Source organism: Girardinichthys multiradiatus, chromosome 18 (genome assembly GCF_021462225.1).
Source record: "Girardinichthys multiradiatus isolate DD_20200921_A chromosome 18, DD_fGirMul_XY1, whole genome shotgun sequence".
Taxonomy (NCBI): domain Eukaryota; kingdom Metazoa; phylum Chordata; class Actinopteri; order Cyprinodontiformes; family Goodeidae; genus Girardinichthys; species Girardinichthys multiradiatus.
In genome coordinates, this window is record NC_061810.1 from 31,200,760 (window position 1) to 31,214,688 (window position 13,929).

Sequence of the window (13,929 nt, forward strand, 5' to 3'; positions counted from 1 at the left end):
GGACTGAGCATGCGCAGTGAGCGCTGTTTGGTTTTCCTGGTTTTAAAGTCACATGACAAGAGGAAAGTCCAGCTTCGGTCGGCCACAAACTCCATCCCAAATTTACGTATGTCAGTGTCAGTCATCTAACATGGCAGGTCAGTGAATGTTTAACCCTTTTCTAATAAACACCTTTAGTGCGATGTTACTGACGGAGGGTCCTTTTTGAGCCAACAACAGAAAGGAAGATGTGTTTACTCAAAAGATAGCGGTCTGGCCTACCGTGGAAAACACTTTCCATTTTGTTAACATTTATGGCACGATAAAATCTGGAGCTGTGTGTTTTTCAGAGAAAGTACGAAGGAGTTCGAAGAATTTCAAGATATTCGGCGCTTTCCGCTGTTAGTCTTACTTTATTGAACTTGGCGAAACGAGTCAGCAGTTTTTTTGTTTTTTTTTTACCGTTGAACTTGGTTGAAGCTGAAGCGTCTGTCTGCAGTCAGGTTTACATTGAAAACCTTTCAACTAATCTCAAACATGTCTGTCCCCATGGCCTAGATGGTCGCAGATTTGTTGTGTAAAACATAATTATCTCCTTTGCTTTTTTATTTTTCTACCAGTTATTTTAATTTAAGTAAAACAGCTGCGTCTGTTGCTCTCTATTAGATCTTTAAATTAGACCAAGGCACCAGTAGTAGAACATAAATATATATATATATATATATATATTATCACGCAAGTGTTAATTGTATAATCAACTAGATGAACAACATCCCTCAGGTGAAGCGCACTTTTGCGCTATAAAACCTAGTTAGTAAAGCTCAATAGAAATGGTAATAAGTCTGCATAACATAGAACAGCAATAGATGGAAAATGTCATGTGAAACTAAACTGTATGAAGACATCTTTTTTTTTTACATTAAACTAGACTAAACATTTCATAAACATTAACCCTGTCAAAATAAAAACTATTCCTTTTTCAAAGATTAAAAGTTTACATACAGTAATTTTACAATGCCTTTAAACGGTTTGAGAAAGCGCAGATGATGACGGTTTGCTAAATTCTAATTTAAATTAAATAGGAGTCATACTGTTCAGGAAAGAGAGGGATTCTGTGTCCCAGAGATGAACGTGCAAAATGTCTGCAGCAACATGGGCTGAAAGGGCATTTTTGAAAACGTGCCCTGTGGCCTGATGAAACTAAAATTGAACTGTTTGGCCATGTTGAGCATTTTTACAGAAGGAGGGAAAAGGGGGAAGTTTACAAGCCTGAAAAACCATCCCAACTGTGAAGTATGGGGTGCAGAAGAGATTGTTGCCCTTCACAAAATACTAGGCATCATGATGCCATAATGAACATTATGTGGAAATAGTAAAGCAACATCTCAGACCCATATGTTTAACCCTGTAAGTTAAACATTTGGCGCAAATAGGTCTTCTAAATAGACAATGGGCCAAATCATGATGCCAAGTTAAATTACAAAGCGGTGTATGGACAAGAAGGTGAATGTTTTGGAGTGACTATCACAAAGTTCTGATCTCAGTCCCATAGAACATTTGTAGCAAGCCGAAACGTTTGAGCGAGGCGGCCGACAAACCGGAATAAAACATTAGGTATGTCTTTGTATACATACAAGTGTGTGCTAATACTTAGCTTCAACTGTAGATAATATCATGTCTCTGGTTTCTCAGCAAATGCTCAGCAGGTCCCGCATGATCTAACACCATCATATCACTCACCCCTAATATTAAATAATCACATTTACGCAGACAGCTTGTTGGTTTTTTGTGATGCTGCTTTAAAGCAAATCTAGCAGAGTTTGTGGTCCATTTCATTGTGTATGAGTTCACGGTAAAAACATTGGGAAGGTTTTTGTCTTGTTATTAACCAGCACTATAACATGACTGGATAGCTATTTTTACTCCCTAGGCTGAACTTCTGAGAACCATGACTCTGCAAGCTCCTCGCACATCCGTATTCACCTTTCAGTCTGCATTGCACAGCACCCATGTTCTCCAGTGTCTGAATGAGCAGAGGCAGCAGGACATCCTGTGCGATATGACGTTGGTGGTGGAGGACAGGAGTTTTCGGGCCCACAGCTCGGTCCTGGCCTCATGCAGCGCATACTTTCGGAGCAGGGTTACTAGTGTCACCAGACAGAATCCCATTATCACCTTACCTGAGGAGGTTGGTGCTCCAGCTTTCATCTAAATGATTTGATGTTCTGCAGATGATGTTACGGCATATTGTAAAAGCACACCAACGCTTCTGAGCTTTTTTACAATCTATCATGTTACAACCACAAACTTCCACATATTTTATTTGTAGTTTATGTGGTGTAGACCAATACAATATCCCAAGTTTTGAACTTCTCATGGCGGACTAGTCATTCTTTTAGTTTAAAATGGAAAGGTCATGATACAACTGCAAACCAACAAGACATGGCTTTCCACCTAAACTGACTCGCTGAGCTATGAGAGACTCTGGGGGAGCTGCAAGGATCACCTAGCTCAGGTGGGAGAACCTGTTTACTTACTTGTTCCCCAGATTTGGCCTTTATGGAAGAGGAAACACGTTCTACGACGAAAGCAATATGAAGTCTACCAGCCATGTAGGGGGCACAGCAAATATGTGGAAGAAAGTGCTCGGGTCAGATGAGACTAAAAATGAACTTTTTGACTTTTACGCAACATGCTATGTGTGGTTAAAAAAACGAACACTTCACATCTCCCTAAACACACCATCCCCACAATGACGGATGGTGGAAGCATCACACTGTGGGGATAGTTCAACCCTGGAGAAAACTTGTTAGAGGCTGTAAAATTCTTCACATTATGCATTCCTCACAGAAAACCAGTAAAATGCATGAAAGTTGGTGATTGTAACACGACAAAATGTGTAGAAGTTCAAGGGGTATGAATGCTTTTCCAGGGAACGGTAGTATCAATTAAAGTGTGCTGTTAAGTTAGTTTTTAAATTATGTCATTAAAAGAATGTATTTCAAAACATGCTGTGTTTAAGTTTATAGAAATGGAATATAGCTATTTCATGCAACACCCCTGCTGAAAATGATAACCTGTGCTTCTTTTCAAGCTTAGCCATGTTTTATCTCAGCTATTTATGGTGGAGTTACTCCTGGTTTAACAAATGTCCGTTCTCCACAGGTGACCGTGGAAGGGTTTGAACCCTTGCTTCAATTTGCCTACACATCGAAACTTCTTTTCACCAAAGAAAACATCCATGCTATTCATACCAGTGCTGAGATTTTAAGATTTCACAACTTGGAGTCGGCTTGCTTTGATTTCCTCATCCCCAAGTTTTCAGAGAGAAAGAAAACCTCACAGGAGGTCAGGAATAAGGTCTGCTGTCAAAGCTTGGAGCCTGGTGCCAGTTTGGACTCTAGTGTAAAAGGTAGCCATGCAGAATCGTTCGAGTCAAACAGCTCAGTGCCTTCAGGAGGTGATGAGCAAACCGATTTCTCATCACAGTGCTCTCAGAGCACACAGGGTCAGGCAAACAGTGGACAGGAACATTTTTCTTTTGAGAACTGTGAGCCGCAGATGGCTCCCTTATCTTTGGAGTTAGCAAATGGTGTGTGCCCCCTGTTGTCTCTGCCATGCCCGGACGCTAACAAAACAGATCATTTCTCTCATTTTTGTAAAAGAGACATTTTACAAATTGTACATGTAAGTGATAGAAGTGAGTTGAGTATGGAAGGGTGTGACACGTGCTGTGAGCTGTCAACACCAGGGGATGAGAATCCACCAGAAATCACTGAGCCGGCGGGCACAGATAATGAAACAACTGTTCAGATGCTTGGTGCTGAAACCAGCTGTACCCCAGGCTCATGTCCACTGAAGACGTCAAGGGCGGAAGATTGTACTTCAGTACTACAGCAGATTGGGGTTTGTCCTGAACAGGTAGCTGCTGGTGATCTATCAGGACCTGTCTTAACTCCCCAAAGCTTTGAGGCAGGGAATGGAGAGCGGAGCCGTGTAGAGAGGGAAGTGGCCGAACATTTAGCAAAAGGGTTTTGGTCTGACCTGTGCCCCAGTGAGGCTCCACCACCATCCCTTGATTCAGCAAGCCAGAACAATTTGGCGAAGGCCTCAGACTTTCACTGGCTTAAGCACCTGGATCTGACATCCAGTGTAGGTGACTGTCCCTTCCTACGGGACCTCGATGACAATCCTGGTACACAAGCTGACAACCTTTCCCAAGCAGAGAAGAGTCCCTGCATGTCCTCCTCACTCAATTCTGGGGATGAAACAGAACTGGAAACAGACGGGGACACTGAGGCCAATCACAAAAGAGCAGCAGAGGTCATCGTTAACGGCAGGCAATTTTATTTTTTAAGTTAAAATAGAGAAGATAAAATAATTCTAACATACAAACATCTTTTTTATAGATTCAACTCCCGTTCCCAGTGGAGCAGATCTCAGTTCTGAGCAGAAGTGCATTTCAACAACTTGTTAGAGACCATCGCCTGACAAAAGAGCAGCTCGAGTTTGTCCATGACGTTCGCCGACGAAGTAAAAACCGCGTGGCCGCACAGCGCTGTCGAAAGAGGAAGCTTGACAGCATACACCAGCTGGAATGTGAAATAAAAAAATTAGTAAGTTCACTTTTATGTGTTCAGCATTTTTACCATGTCAAACTTAATATAAATCTATGTTGTTCATAGTTTACAGTACCATCATTCACCTTAAAGGGATAGTTTTTTTTTTTAAGTGATGTTTTGTTAAAAGGTTACAAGCAGTTATATTACCTGCAGCAGATAATCCTCTTGGCATCTTCTTTTAGTATAAATCTGAAACCAAAGCCCATTTCTACCCTCTTAAAACAACTCTGGTTTCAATAACATCATAGTGCTTTATGCAAATGCCATTTTATTAACCTTTAAATCATTGCCGCATTTGCATTGAGTTATTAAAAGAGGCTATGATGACATAGAAAATGGTGGTAGGAGGCTGCACACCAGCAGGGCTCTTCCTGTGTAAAACAAATACTAGGAACTGAACATGTGAAGCATTTCCAGGCGTGGTGACCATCTGATATGTAAGTAAAGTTGTGTTAAGAGCCAAAACGTTACATTGGTTTAACTGTACCTCATTTTACTGGAGTAATCAAAAAGGTCAATGATGTAAATGTACAATAAGGCCAGGTTATGATGGCCAATGATAACAGGCCATCAAACATTTTACCGGGTAAATATAAAAGTACATTTAAAAAAAGATATTGAGAATATTAAAACGTGGTTAATTTTACTGTCGTCTCTTCACAGAAAAGTGAAAAAGAGCAACTGCTTCAGGAGCAAAAAGACCTGAAGAAAAATCTTGCAGAGGTTAAGCAGAATGTGTGTGGCCTGTGTAAGAGCGTCAACATCGAGTCCGGCTCAGATCAGGACCACTTGCGACTCCTTGCCAGTCTCTCTTCACCCGACTTTCCCATCTCATGTCCCAACCTTGTAGAAAGTAACAAGGAGTCCCAGCTCACTGTTGAAATGGTGAGTTCCTGTTTAGAGTGTCGACAGACTGAACCACCTTCAGCCTGTGTTCCAACTGCTGAGCTACAGCCATGCACAGAGGACACAGGCTGTCCCGTCTCTGGTCCTTTGCTTAGTGTCTGTTTGGACATGTCCAACAGCTTGTAATTGGGCTGCATACTCATCATTAGTCTAAAATCTACAGGACCAAAGAGCAAATGGTTAATCGTTTTATACTGCAGTCCTATTTTTTCAAAGACTTCCTTTTTATTTCATTGACTCATGTCCTAAATGGGGGAACTAAGTTCAAAAACAAACGTGTATCATTTCTTTTGCTGTGAATCTAACCAGCATTTCTCCAAAGGAAACACAGAACCCAGTATTTCTGATCTTGAAGGTGCAAGTAATTTTCTGACAACTTCGAAAATGTACTGTGTCCAAATCAGGGCTTTAGGAGGCTCCCTCAACTGAAGTTAGTTCTTCTCAGGGAAAATAAATGACCTAACTGCATTTAACTCCCACTGCATACCCATCTTCCACACAAAATGATTCTTCATTGTTCACAATGATACTCGCGTTATGATTTTTAAAATGAACTGTTCAGTAGATTCTAAGTGAATTTTACAGCAAGTCTAACTTCCTGGTAGTATTATGTGATTCTACATGTAGGTTGAATGATTAAGTTTTCAGTTTCTCTTAAAATTTGAGAAATGATTCTATAAAATTTGATAGTGTTACATAATGATGAAAGAAGTTATGGTATTTTAAATAAAATGTGCCTTATACTTTTGTATACTATCAATTCAACGACATTATGTTGTTTAATGAAAAAATGTTTGTTCGTTGTCTTAAGCACTGTTGCACATTAATCCAATAATAATACTGATGGCATTATCTTTAAAAACGTTAGGCCTTCTGCATGTTGAGCATTGTTTTTCTAAAATGGTTTCATGAATTGCACATTTAAATAAACATTTTGTTAATGATCCGTTCTTTTATTTCAAGTCAGAAGGTTTGGGGATTTTTTCTGCTCATTTCTTGTACATGTCCAAACTGGCCAGTAGATGGAAGTGTGCTCTGTCTCAGACGCTCTTCACTGATTGAATAGAAAAATATGTTCTTCACATTTACAGTTTCTTTTGGATTCTTCATGCAGATTAGCATTAGCAGCCTTATCTTTTAGGCAATTTAGTGGACAGTGGTTGTAAAATAATTAAGATTTCAAACAGTGGTTTGATGGTATGAAACCAGTGATATGATGGTTTAACCATCATATCATAAGGTAATAAAACTGACCAAATGAGCATCATATGACCTTGGTTCAAAACTGTTTGTCAAAATTTTAAAAAGTGTAACTGACGCGTTTTTTTGTTCAGTGGTTTACCAGTTCGTCATTTATCTTTAAAAAATATGCAGATGTTTGAGAAGAATATGTAAAGATTTGAATTAACTGACCATAGAAATTTAAATAACTGGGATTGCTTGTGCAATGTAATCCAAATCCAGCTCTGTAACCTTGTGGTTTATTCTGAAATAGTTCTAAATCCTTTCTTTCCCTTGTTCTCAAACATAAGTAGAAAAGTAGACCCCTGTTACTGAGATAAACAGGCACCCTCACTAAAACCCTCTGTCATCTGTAGAAAGCAAAATAAAACCTTCTTCAGTGGTGTTATTAGGTTTTAAATTGATTGGACAAACCATGAATGCATGTGTTTTTCAATCTACAGGTTTTGATATGGCTTATAGGCTCTTGGAACAGGTGTTGGTTAGACGGGCAGTAGCCTTCTTTAATGAAAAATCTTGTCTCTAAATCAGCAAAACACTCTGATGCTCACAAAGTATTACCAAATTCTTAGCATTTTTATAACAGCAGTCCAGCTGTTGTAAGGAAGCAAAGTGTGTTTGCATATTAGTTTATGTGAAAGTAATTTAAAATTAAAATGTTCAGGAATGTTTTAAACAAGAGCCAGATTACGACATAAAAGTGTACTCTTCTGCTTTCAGTCAACTTGCTGTTTTCATGTGACAGCTTCATCACATGGTTTGAGCTAAAGCATTAAAATAAGCAAAAAATATAAAAAATTGTTTTATGTTGTTATTTTTAATATAATATAATATAAATATTTTTACTTTGAACATTTCAAATTTTTCAGTTGTGGCCATTAGTGAATTATTTTTTTCTTTTTTGAAATGTTGATTATTTTATTTTAATGTGTCTGGTTGCGGCATTTCAGGCATACCATATAGAGAAGCTGGTTGCCTACATGTGCCAGAGCAGATTTGCTCTACAGAAAAGATAAATCAAGACTGGATCTGGCATCAAAGTAGGCTGGCCACATTGATATAATAGTAACCTGTATTTGTATGACCTACATCTGTTGGGATTATTTGTGTGTCTGTTTGCGTGGGTGAGTGTATGTGTAAAAATAAATGTGTTTGTGTTGGGTGCATGTGAGCGAGTTTGTCACCTGAAGGTGGACATTCAGAGTGGTGAGAATAGTAGAAGGCCTGCAACACACAGGACCCAAGAGCAGCTAAGGACAGATGGATCTGTCTCCGAAAGGCCGCACTAGCCCCAGGTGGACGGGCTAGGAATCACCGAAGGCCGTCCATAGAGGTAGGTCGGCAGTGAAGCACAGGAGCTGCCCCCTGAAGGCCAAAGAGGCACAGGGTGAGACGTGGAGCACCGAGCCACACCGCCATCTCCCGCCATGAGGCCAAGCCAGGGACCCAGCTCCCTCTGCGGGACAGGGCCGCCGCCAGCAAGACAGCTCAGTACCAGAGACCCACTCAGAGCTCCCAGCATGCTGGGCATGCACCAGCCCACTGCGGCACTCAGAACTCTGAAGGACCACGATAGGGAGGGCAGTTTCCATCCCAGATGCTAAGCTATCCCCTGGGAGGTCCCCAACCCCACACCTCCAGTCGAACCAGCACAGGCACCTGGGAAGGATCAAATGAGCACCACGCCGTGCTCCTGAAGCCCAGCCCCTCCAATCCGCATGGGTGTCTGTGGTAATGTGAAGTGTTGAATGCAGATGTGTATGCGTCAAGTGCATTAAAATTGGGGTTGTGTGCAAGACCCCACTGCTTGTTGACAGCGGGTTTCCCCACCCAAAGAACTAAGTGTCTATAATGTATTAAGAGTTTTGCACAAGATTGGGGCCAAACGTTGCGGACTGCATGGTGCTCACCTATGACTATAAGGACCATCGTCTCCACACATCAAGACGCTACTGATGTGTAGTGTGAACGTCAGCAAGTCATCATCACCACGTCCAGATGCCTAAATTCATTAGGTTCCTGCCATGTGATTGGCTAATTGGCTATCAATTAAGAACAGGTTGAATGGGTTAATCAAATATCCCTTTGCTTATACTATATTCAGAGATGTTCAGAAATGCATTATTTATTCAAAGCATTGCATGGGAAATCTTTTGCAGTAACTTGCAGTTGGTTAAATAGGTGTGTTTGCAACACTGGTATCCACTCTTAGATGATAAAAAATATCGGACACATAGTTTTTTTAAGGTAGCATTTTTCAGACTGTAAAAAGTGATATTGTGAACTCATAAAAAGCTAAACTCAGAGTTGTTGGAAATATATAAAAATGCTTTTTTTTCTGTTGATCTAATTGATATTTTATATTGATTGAATTGTATCAGCTAAAACTCGGGGATAGCAAAATCATTTTTAAAACTTTTTGTGTGCTTTATTGCCAAGTCTTTAAAATTAAAGGGAATATTATGTGAACCAAAAAAAATACATGTTATCATTAAAAAAGAGACATCTTCACCTTCCACAGCAAAGCATTGTGGATTACATGGGTTTGTAAAATTTCCCTCACAAACACACCAAAAACATAGGATTCTAATACCCAGTGATTGTGCGTTTTATATACAGTTTAGATCTTGGAGCATTGTAGTGCAAAAGGAAGATCCTGTTTTTCAAGCTAAACAGGACGAGACTTGATTTGAGGCTGAAGCAGCTGTGCGGCATGGCGAGGTCAGAGGCCCATAATCTGCAGCCTCATTCATGCAAGATTAAAAACCTGCTCTGAGTTCTGATTAAGAACGCAGGGTTAGAAGATTAAAGACCAGCAAACAAAATGAAAGCAGTTAAAGCCCAATCCTGGAATTCATCAGAATACCAGAACCTTAAACAGTCATATCGTGAGATTAATGCAAAGCCTGCTGTGTCTGTCTTGATAAATCTTCTGTGTCAAAGCTTATAAATTCCCATTTTACCCTAACATCCCAAAGATCTGTCTCTGTGTCGGCATCGTTTGCTTGTTTTTTCTTCCTTCACACCATTTCCTGTTGTCCATAAATTATTAGAATTTGACACAAATTTTCAATGGAGAATTGTTTGCATGTATTTCTTTATTTAAAGTGGATAAACTAGTTATATTTTAGTTATTTAAGTCTTTAAACTCTGACAGAACTCACACCAGGGGTTGGAAGTGGTGTAAAGTAAGGAAATAAAAGATCTCAGATGGTTTTTGTGATATTGTTTTAAAGGTTATTACAATAATAATTAAATACCTTTTAATGTCACACTGTTAAACTGGGCTTTTAAGTGGATTTTTCAATGCCATGGATTCAATTCTAACTATAATTTAAGTTCAAAGGTACTGTTTTGCTCCTATGTCCAGTTTCACTTTGAGGCAAAGATAAAACGTCAAAGGGAATAAAATAATCCCACAATCCAATAATACTAGATCAAACTAATGATGAGTGAAAATATTGGACTTTACCTCAATAAACAGCAGGTTACATTCACATTCATGATTAGCTTTCATACTAATGATCCAACATATTTTTCATTTCTAGTTTTTGGATTTTTTTTCTTTGGTTTTTAAAACATTTTGGACTAAACATGAGATGGTTACCATTATCAAGATATACTGTACGTTTTACAGAGAATCACACTTGATTTCAAACTGCAGTCAAATATTAAATACACAGGCCACACAAGTATATACAGTGGAAAAACAAATGCTTGGGCTGCATGCCTGATTTACACTTTTTAAACAATGCTGTCTATATATTCTACAAAATCATAATTAGCTAAATGCTTCTAATTGGTTTTCGATATTCTGGCAAGCATGTTTTACTCACTAAAAGTTGAGTGTAAGGATTGATTTTCACAGTCTCTTGTCATAGCAATACAATAGAATCAAGGCTGAGGGATAATTCACCAAGCTGTTCAATCTGCCTTTTGCAACTTGATGGATTGCATTTGCTTTATTTTTGCACTGGATTCACAAGGCAGATTGCTCTAAATACAGCTGAAACCCAATGTTTACATACACGTTATAAAAAGACACAAAACATTTTATTCTCACTATCCGACTTTCAATTATTAAATGTTTTGGTGTGAAATGTGTGTCAACCCAAGAACAAAGCCAAAAGACCTTGTGAAGACGCTGGTTGAAGCCGGTTAGAGAGTGTCGTTATCCACCGTGAAGAGCCCTGACATTAGCTGAAAGGCTACTAAGAGAGAAGGAAGCCAATACTCCAAAGGTTTGTAAATGCACTGAGGGACAAAGACCCCCATTTTTGGAGACGTCTTATGGCTAAAATGCTTCCGGTCCCAATAATTACAGACAGTCAGGGTGTGGAATCAAAGGGAGCCACCCATCAGGCACGTATCACTCTTATCCTGTGTTGGAAAAAAATTATTCTGCACTACTTCAAACTTTTTAAAATTGTATAGGAATGCTGTAATTTATGTTGACTTCTTGTTTATCCTCAAAATAAAGAATTAGAGATGAGATGGTACATATTTATATTATAGACTTTTTGCGAGCATGGGTCAAAATACTAGAGAATGACACAATACTTTAATCAATCCCAGTTTAAGATCCATGACCTCCTCACAAAGTCTTAAGCTGGTGAACTACTGCATGGTCACTGATTACATACCAAAGTGACTGTGAACTTAAGTTTGAGGGTAGTGCTGTGCCCCATTGACTAGATTATATAAATGAGGTCCATAATACTGTAATCTCCAAGAGAAATGAGAGAAGGCAGGGGGACATGCTGACCCTAGTTAGCTTGAACCCTGAGATGCAACAGTCAGATTAACAGCTACTTGAACAGTGAGAAATTACACACGCTTGGTGTTTCAGCTCAGCTTTCAACCCTGTGATACACTGCAAGCACAGACGAACAAGTTGTAAATAAACTATAAACTTAATGGAAGCCTTGGTAGGAGCTAAAAGTATTTAACAAGACACATTTTTTGAATCTATCAGTTTCAAAAGCTTTTGGGGAAAGCAAAAGGTGTACAGTTACCAAACTGTTTTTTTTATTATTTTTCTTTACTGTTATAAGACTCAGGAATCAGGTCATCGCTGTTTTCCCCAGAAGAAGAAAAAGACAGATGTCTGCCTTTTCCATGCATTCATCAATCATATAACAGCAGAAAAGCAAAAGTACAGTAACCCCTTTCCAGAATTAACCAATACTGATATTGTGTGTTTAGTTATTGTCTTTTGCCCATTTCCGATCATTAACTGCCAGTTAGTCCAAACAAAAATGCTGTTCAGAAACTATTACACAAAGTCTAACATAAAAAAAAAACAGGTTCATTGTTGATCAGCATACTTCAGCCATTCATTTGGGGCGTCAAGTTTTTTGCTGTCAATTCTGCTTATTGAAATATTGGTAGAGCTGCACATTACATTGAATTGCAATCATCAGCGAAGTTTTAATCTCTGCCTTGTTGTAGTTGCAAAGAAAAACTTGAATTCAATAATTGGTAGTCTATAATATTTTACGTGTTATGAATTAAATTTCAGTTTGCCTGTTGGATGGAGTTTCACTGCTCTTTATTTTCACACCCAGTGTATCATAATTACCAGGATCCTAATGCTCAGAGAGAATAGTGGAGACATTGTGATGATGGAAATAAAAGAAGATTGAGTGAACTGTGGGTTGATTACAATCAAAATCACTATCGCAATATTCAACCCTGTAGTTAAAATGTTTCTATTATAGGATTCACTAAGACAAATAAAAAGACAAGCCTAATGTCCTGATAATAATCACCCTAGTCTCCTGGGTTTATTTCCTGAAGCCGTAAACTGTAATATTTTATTTAAGCGGTGAAAATAAACAGAACTCAAAATGGAAGCACCAGAATTCAGTCTTGATTAAAATGTTTCCGTTTTGTAGCCAGTGCATCAAACTTGGTTTCAATTGTAGTCAAACAAAGAAAGTTCATACACAGTAGAAAAACAAATGCTTGGATTGTTATGATTGATTTAAAACTATGCTGTCAATATACTGGAAGAAATCATAAGTGACCTAACTAGCAAAACTGACCGAAAATGTGAAATGTTTAGTCAGATTACATGTCAGACAGAGAGAAAATAAGGTTATATCTCTTTTTATAGAGTAAACATCTGGTTTTAACAGTGCTACAGACTCGCACCCCTTTACGTCCAGCAAGCAGTTTGCACATATTTTTGCATTTGGTTGCAGTTGTCTTCTCTTAAGCAACAAAGTAATCAGATTCAGTGAAATTATCAAAGTGATTAATCTCACAGTCCCTCATCTCTCGATGAACACAACTGCCTTCATGTGAAGCATCTGTTCAAATGTTCCGAGGTCCTAGGGTTTGTCTTCTGTATTTTTAAAAGTGGCAGCCTTCTTTTAAGCACAGTTTGTACAATTTATTTGATTACAAAAATTATTGTCAAGTATTTCAAACAGACTTCACTGGAAACTGACCTGTTTTTGTCAAAGCAAACACCGCAGCTTTTTCTTTGCCTGCACCAAAAAAGCCATCAAATTTCAAATAGCTATGCAAGCAACATGTAAATAGTGTGCTGGCCGCATCCACTGTCACCCATGGTAAAGATGTATAAACATCCTTAAAATATATTTATCTGTATGGCAGTTGTATAATCTCACAGTGAAAAGCAATGCAAATGCAATTATTTGGTTGGTAAACAATCCCTTTAAAAAAAATGTAACTAAAGCATTTTAAACTTTTGGAACCTTGTAAGTTGATCAGTTTCTCAGAACACCTAGCATTCCATGACTTCTTATTAAAGATATAAATATGACAACATAAAAATCAATTTATTTGAGCAACTTTCCACTAGGCTGGGTAAGGACCTATTTTTATTTTACCACTGCACAGTAAGCAGGATTGTAAAGAAGCCAAAAATTAAAAATTTTCAAAGCTCACTATTAAAGAACTGCAGTAAATAATGTAAATGTCATCTTGGGGTGACCAGTACACAGTCTGCTGCAAACGGGTTGTTTGAGAGTGATGCCAAAAATGAAAAACTAAACATGAAATTTACTAAGCTCTCCTGGGACTTTAACTAAAACCCTGAGTTTTGTTCACACGAAACTAAGATTATGCTTTCCTGAAACAAAATCTGGTGCATCTGCCGTGAAACAAAGGTGGAATGTATGAGAAAAAACCTGTTAAGTGCAACATTAGA

At 38.5% G+C, this 13,929-nt stretch overlaps 1 protein-coding gene across 2 annotated transcripts; it reads left to right on the top strand.

Annotated features, from left to right (window-relative positions):
* The first annotated feature begins 11 nt into the window (after nucleotides 1-11).
* LOC124883946 (transcription regulator protein BACH1-like) lies at nucleotides 12-6,451 on the top strand. Of its 2 annotated transcripts, XM_047391444.1 has the most exons (6): nucleotides 22-137; nucleotides 1,524-1,593; nucleotides 1,910-2,167; nucleotides 3,145-4,302; nucleotides 4,389-4,595; nucleotides 5,265-6,451. In XM_047391444.1, exons 3-6 carry the CDS (start codon nucleotides 1,928-1,930, stop codon nucleotides 5,631-5,633), a joined length of 1,974 nt encoding a protein of 657 aa, XP_047247400.1. In that variant the 5' UTR covers nucleotides 22-137; nucleotides 1,524-1,593; nucleotides 1,910-1,927; the 3' UTR covers nucleotides 5,634-6,451. The 2 variants fall into 2 exon arrangements, with proteins under 2 accessions (XP_047247399.1, XP_047247400.1); XM_047391443.1 differs by lacking the exon at nucleotides 1,524-1,593 and having other exon boundaries at nucleotides 12-137.
* Nucleotides 6,452-13,929: the final 7,478 nt, after the last annotated feature.